Here is a 6,355-nt window from a genome sequence, read left to right as displayed (position 1 = left end):
CCAGTCGTGCGCCATGCCTGTCTCGGCTGTGCGATGACGACGGCCAACAGCCGGTGGAAGATCGGCGCGCGGACGCAAGCGAGATTCAGCCGCTCCCGCATGCTGGCCGCCTTGCAGACGTGGCCCACACTTCCCCTGAGCATCTCCGGACCTGCGCGACGCCACCAACGCCGCCCGTGCTCCACCCTACCACCACACCCGCGTCTGACGACACAGCCCCGGCTCGTATTGCCCCTCTACCAAGCTTATTCGAAACCCGTAGTGGTCACGTCAATCCGCCCGTGCTCATGGACTTGGACTTCGATGACCCTGCGTTTGATGAGCATGGCCCCGGAGGTTCTGCCGACCGACAAAGCCCGACCGAGATCTCGATGGAGAACCGCGTTGGCTTCCTCGTTGATCGTGCCAAGGCAGCTGGCTTCAGCACCTTCGATGATATGATCGAGGCCTATTACACCACCGGCGCCTCCAGTCAACCCCAACACGGCACCGACCAGGCATCGCGGAGTCGAAGGCGACGTTTGTCTGACCTCCTCCCGTCTTTTTTCAGCGCCGCCAGAGGCTGGAGTGACTGGGAGCGGCGAGGTCTCCACCTCGAATTGCTGCGAGGCGCTGAGCAAACGTTGATGGAAGAAGTGAAAGCGTTCAGGGAGAGCATGAGCTGCGCCGACGAGTCCTCAACTCACCGTCACGCAGAGGACATGATGCAACAGGCCCAAGAAAAGGTATGTTGTCAGCCTCTCCAGCCGTCTCCGGCGCCAGCGTGCGCCGTTGGAGCTTGTTGGATCTGACTCGTCTCTCAAGATGCCCAAGCTATGGTCTTTGATCATGTCGCTTACGGCAAAGAATCCCAGCATTGCAGCGACGGATCGCACAAATGCGGTTTACCGAACCGTGGTCGCTCTATGCGAGAGCTGAATCAGACGGTCTTGCCGCTTTTGGGCACGGACTCGGAATAGCTATGTACGTGCGAGAAGTTGATTATTGAGCAGGACTCTCACGTACGCATCAACCCGCAAAGGGCATCCCGGATGTCCTTCTCCTCATCAATCTTTCCCGCACCAAATGGGCATCAGGGTGCGGTGTCTGTTTAAGCACATCAGTCGCTCGGTCGGAAAAAGGGTGGGGGCCAGCGATGGGCGTCATCTCCAAATGTGTTCACCGTCAAGGTTGTCGAGCTGACGCTTACGACGCCTGCAGAGGATGGCAGGGCTTGACATTTACCGGGGCTCAATCTGATCTACATAAGGTGCGGACCGGAGCGCCAACATAGCCCGTCATGCAGGCGCTCGTCTTTTGAAACTAAGCTAAACCCCCCCGAGCACCGTCAAAGCCCTGCCGCCCTCTCCACTCTACTAGCCTTTAGACAATCCCAACCAGCGGCTTAATCGTGTTCAGAGTGGCTCTGACCTGATTGTTCCGATGTGGGTTGATTCCTGTCCCTAGCAGACTACTGTTCAGCCCCCAAAGGTTGGGCGCCTACCAACGGTCAGCGTCCTGCATCCACGACTTCCGAGAATCACGCGGCGACGTGACCATTCCCGAAGAACATCGTCACGGGGGAGTGGGCGTGCTTACCTCGTCTTGCAGGATCTGTTTGACCTTGACTGTCTCCTCCGTGGAATTGTTCGGCTTGCTTACCAACTCCATCCACTCGGAGAACCGCGGGCAATTCTTGAACGCCATCCACTCGGCCAGGAGCAACTCCTCCGCACCCTTGACGATCTCCTCTTGATATCCTTTCTGCTCCCACTCGGTCCATTCTTTGGCGGCCCGCTGGATGGTGGCGATGAGCTCGGGCAAGCGTCGGATCCGGCTCAGAGTCTGGTCGCTGAAGAGCGCCGACGTCTTGCGGAAATTCGCCGTGTAGTACTCGGCCGCCAGCGCGTCGAGGTTCTTGAAGCCCACCAGCGCGGCTTGTTGGAGGATGTATGCCATGCGACTTTCCAGTGATGCCACCTGGCTGGGTCTGCTCTGCGACGAGTCGTCTCCGGTCGAGGCAGACTGGACGGCGGGAGGCGGCTGAGATCCAGCCTGCCGAGATGCTGGCGCTGGGGGCGTGGCTCCGTTCAGTGACGGCCGCATTCCGGGAGGCGCCACACGGTCCGACGCAGTCATATCCGTGGGAAACCCTCCACCAAAGGCGCCGCCAAAGTAGTACTCACCCGATGCGTTCGTTGTGGTCTTGTACGCATTCGCCATTGCGTGTGCTCGTACAAGTCAGCCTAGCTACAACCTCGCATCGATGTGGAGAAGATTTACCGTCAAAAATCATCGACGACGATGCAGAAATGTAGTCGAGCCCCATTCCCTGGTTGGGGTAGCCTTGCATGGGCCCGTTGGGAGTCGGGTCGACGTATCCTCCCAGGCGTTGTTTGTGGGCAACGTTGTCGGTAAATAGACCGAAATACTTGTCGGCGTCGTGGCCCAAGTCACTCCGGCCGTCCCAACCGCCGCTGTTGCTCACGAGGGGGCCGCTCTCCAGGTTCATGTATGGGCCTGCATGTTCCTCCCCTAATGTACCGGGGGGGTAGACGTAGCCGTCGACACCTGCGCCGACCATAGCCTGCTGCCATTGAGAAATCATGTCGTGGTCCGTGGAGCATGTCTGCGGAGCGATCGCACCCGCAATGCTGAAGGGCTGGTAGTCTGCCTGTGAGACTCGTTGAATCAATGACCTTTATGCCTCATAGTTGCTTGCACTCACGGTGGTGGCAGTCGTGTTCGGGAACGTGCCTGAAGCTTCATGTTTGTGATCTCCGGACTGGAAACCGTCTCCTCGTACCTCGGGGCGTTCACCTTGCAAACCGTCAGGCGTTAGTGGAGTGTCGCCTCGCAGCGAGTGAAGTGCACCTACGATGGTGCACAAAGCGGTTCTGAGTTTGTTTCTTGGCCTGTTGGTCCGAGCTTTGTGTGTCGCCACCACTGCCGCGAGCCCGCATGTACTGGCGACTCTGCGCATCAGCTGCCGTTTGGGGCGTCATGCCTGCCCAAGTTCTACGATTTAGCATAATCGGGTGGCCCGTCTGGTATCACCCGGACCGCGACATTGGGTACGGCAGTGGCTAAAGATAACGACCTGTGCAGCGTTCAGGAACCGCACGATTGTGTCTAGCGATTGATATCGGTCAGCACAATTTAGATGTGGTCGCCCCACATTCGCGAGATGATGAATCTGTTCAGGATCGTGCCCTGCGATGGGTCATTGGCGAGGTTGGTTACGGATGTGAGAAATACACCGTTAGCGAATTACTCCATACACACACACGCACACAACAAATCATTTCGTTAGCGTGGGTGACTGCTTCGGATCGGACACGACGAAGCGACAAGGTCAGGCCACCGGGATCCCACTCTCACTAAGCGCTAGAGACGGTGTGACGCTAGCAGAAGCTTGAGTGCAATCAAGCATCATCCGCCGGTTCCTCTTCGTTCGTTCGTTCCTTCGGATCCCAAGTGGTGAAAGTTGCCTGCCGCGCAGCCCGGTGTTCTATCCGTACAATTATCCCTTGTGACAAGAAGACATGAACAGGGATAGGGAGAAGTGGTGAGACCATATGTCGACCCTGTGTGACTGACTATTTTGATGCTACCGCTGTGTGTAGTAGTGGAAGGGGAATAGATCAGCACCAGCTGGGCTGAGGCCCCGAAGCGGGGCACATCCGCCAGTAGGTAGGCGAAGGATTAAGCCTACCAGCCTTTCAGGGTTAAGTTTTACCACCGGGATACCACACGTGTTGGTCACGGCGAACGCACGAGGATTCCCTGAGCCAATGACCGCGGCGCCGAACCCTTGTCTCCCAACACTCTGCACACCAATGACATGCCCGAGTTGACTAGCCTTGCTGTCCGACGGTGGAGGGCCTAACCGATCTGTTGGCAAGTTCGATCGCGTACAGAACAAGCGTTGAGACGTAGCGTGTGATAGAACAGGTTTCTGCTACCGGGATCGTCTACTGTAGCTTTGACTGCGCTACCGTAAGGCTGTGTCGCGGATGGAGGAAAGCCGTCCACATTAACAGCCGTAGGCTTGGGATTCGCTCAGCTCTCCAAGACCTGGTGGGTAACTATTGCGCAATGCTTTAGTAACATTATTCGTTACCAAAGGTGTGCGTATGTGCTCCACAATTCTCGATCGTCGAACTTTTAAGTTTGAGCCTTCTAGTACAAATCTCTGAAGGCCCCAAGCCTACCATTTACCGCAACGGTAGAGAAGCCAGGAAGACGTCTTTTGCTCCTTTTGAGACCAAATTTTAGGTTTTGAGTCAACCTGTTCCGCAACGACGCTGGACGATAAAATCGTGGACTTTCCATGCTCGTGGGATTCTTCGCTCCCCAAACGTTCTGCAGCCTACGGTTGTTGGAAGACTTTTCCACGTTGGCCATGTATCCACATCGGACACGCCGTCGTGAGTGTTTGCAGACAGTGGAACATTGCAGACAAGCTTGCCCTATCGCTCCGGAAGCTGCGAACTTTCTGCGCTCCTTCTGGCCCCGGCACTTAAAATCCGACTTCAGGAGCCGCAGACGATAGTCGAGTCCCACGAGCGGCACAAAGATGAGCAAGAGCTTGCCTCGACCGCCGCTACAAGGAACGACACCTCCTGATCAGATACACACTCGGCTCGAGCTCATGGTCAAGATGGTGTCCATGGGGAAGACATCCGAATGCATCGGTCGCCATCGCCACGTCGTGAAGTAAGTTTCTGATCCCCGCTGGCATACCACCCCATCTCACACCTAAGTTCTCAGTGTCTAAGTCGAGATTTCGAGTTCGATACCGACCGCTTGCATATCGCAGGACGATGGTGTCGACGGTCATGGCGCAGGCACTTGACCTCTAGCACGCGCGGAATCGAGCCCAGTCCCAACCGATGAAGTCACTCAACTCCGCGGCCGTGACACAGCCTAGGCTGGCTTTTCAGGTGCTACGAGCGCCAGCGGTCAAGTGCCCACAAATTTAATCGCTAGCGTTGCTAAACACCGTCGTGAAGACGCATCCTTCAGAATCGGTCAAAGCCCGTCAGAGCTTTTTGGCGAGCAGCAAATGCCATGTCTCTAAGCTTTCCTCTTCGCATCGGTGCCGCACTAATACGAACGCCATTTACAGTAGATAAGCATTCGACAACAGGTAGGTGCGGCCTGACTTCCTAGATCGCACTGGTCCTGGGTCGGAATCTGCGTTAAAATTAGCGATTGATACACTCTTAGCTTCATCATGGGGACACTCGCAGATTCGCAAGGCTGTCGATGGTTTCGACTCTACGACTTGCTCGAGTGAAGCGCCTGCGTTCGCCTTTCACGACCTGGAACCATCGCTGCCGGAAGACGGGAGCGCTGAGCTATCCATCGTCAATGTTCACGATAGCGACATCTCGGGATACGACGGCCAACACGGCGCAGATCCCTCGATAGAGCCGCATCAGGATGCAGCTACATGACATGATACGATTCGCGTCCCTGTCCGATAAAGACATCACTCGAATCGCCAACTGCAGCACACGTACCGTCACTAGAGTTCGCGCTAATGTACATCATTCTGGCACCCCCATGTGCACCAAAGAATTTCGGGGCTCGCCGCTCATGCATTCTACCGCACGTGCACGGTGCGCTGCTGGAACGGCTGCTTAAAAAGCCCGACTTGTAACTCGATGAGAGGGCCAATTTTGTAATAGATGAGTTCGCGCTTGGTGTTTCGGTGGACAGCATCAGAAGGTCTTGACGAGCGTGCAATTGGTCCAAGTCCAAGAAGAAGAAGAAGAAGCAGCGAGTGGCCCGCGAGGGGGATTCTGATCTGCGTGATGCATGCTTGCATGAGCTGTCGGAGTACAAGTCGTTCCAGCTCGTCAAGGTGCAACAGACGGCGACGTCTTCGAAGGTTTCGTTAGAGAGCTATTGCTTTTGTGTGGGCGATCGCCCGAGCCAAATTCGGTTCTCGTCACGGATGATGCGTCCTTCCATTACAGTCCGTCCATTCTCGAACTCTGCAATCGAGCCCGCGTGAAGCTTCTCTTCCTATCACCATATTCGCCAGACTTAACCCCTATCGAAGAATTGTTCTCCCAGCGCAAAACCTTCGCACTTCACCATAGCTGATTACTTCGACAATTTCGGAGAATTCTTGAGGTGGCCGGTCAGCATTGTGGGAAGCGACGTCAAGATTGCCCGAGGACATTTCAGAAACTCCAAAATATCTATTGACGATCTTGAATGACTAATTGAACCCTGGCGTCTCTTCGTCGTACTCCCGCATTTCTTGATATTTCTAAAATTAGTCCGGTAACCAAAATGGTATGTCGCTGAGGTATGACTCGACTATGCCCTTCAAGCACGCCGTTTGCAATGAGTATTCCAA

At 55.6% G+C, this 6,355-nt stretch overlaps 3 protein-coding genes across 3 annotated transcripts; 2 read left to right on the top strand and 1 right to left on the bottom strand.

Annotated features, from left to right (window-relative positions):
• Positions 1–287: 287 nt before the first annotated feature.
• Positions 288–918, top strand: M409DRAFT_31151 (uncharacterized protein; the record flags this gene model as incomplete). The annotated part of the gene is made up of 2 exons (XM_033810207.1): positions 288–725; positions 805–918. 2 exons carry the CDS (start codon positions 288–290, stop codon positions 916–918), a joined length of 552 nt encoding a protein of 183 aa, XP_033659208.1.
• Positions 919–1,362: 444 nt separating this feature from the next.
• M409DRAFT_31150 (uncharacterized protein) lies at positions 1,363–2,984 on the bottom strand (the record flags this gene model as incomplete). Its single annotated transcript, XM_033810206.1, has 5 exons — positions 1,363–1,479; positions 1,579–2,210; positions 2,263–2,653; positions 2,708–2,799; positions 2,858–2,984. The coding sequence occupies 5 exons, from the start codon at positions 2,982–2,984 to the stop codon at positions 1,363–1,365; spliced, it is 1,359 nt and encodes a 452-aa protein (XP_033659207.1).
• A 1,574-nt stretch (positions 2,985–4,558) lies between these two features.
• M409DRAFT_61764 (uncharacterized protein) lies at positions 4,559–5,441 on the top strand (the record flags this gene model as incomplete). Its single annotated transcript, XM_033814872.1, has 3 exons — positions 4,559–4,698; positions 4,995–5,131; positions 5,212–5,441. 3 exons carry the CDS (start codon positions 4,559–4,561, stop codon positions 5,439–5,441), a joined length of 507 nt encoding a protein of 168 aa, XP_033659206.1.
• Between the last annotated feature and the right edge of the window lie 914 nt (positions 5,442–6,355).

Source organism: Zasmidium cellare (genome assembly GCF_010093935.1).
Source record: "Zasmidium cellare ATCC 36951 unplaced genomic scaffold M409scaffold_119, whole genome shotgun sequence".
Classification (NCBI taxonomy): Eukaryota; Fungi; Ascomycota; class Dothideomycetes; order Mycosphaerellales; family Mycosphaerellaceae; genus Zasmidium; species Zasmidium cellare.
This window is presented reverse-complemented; position numbering and strand designations above follow the sequence as displayed.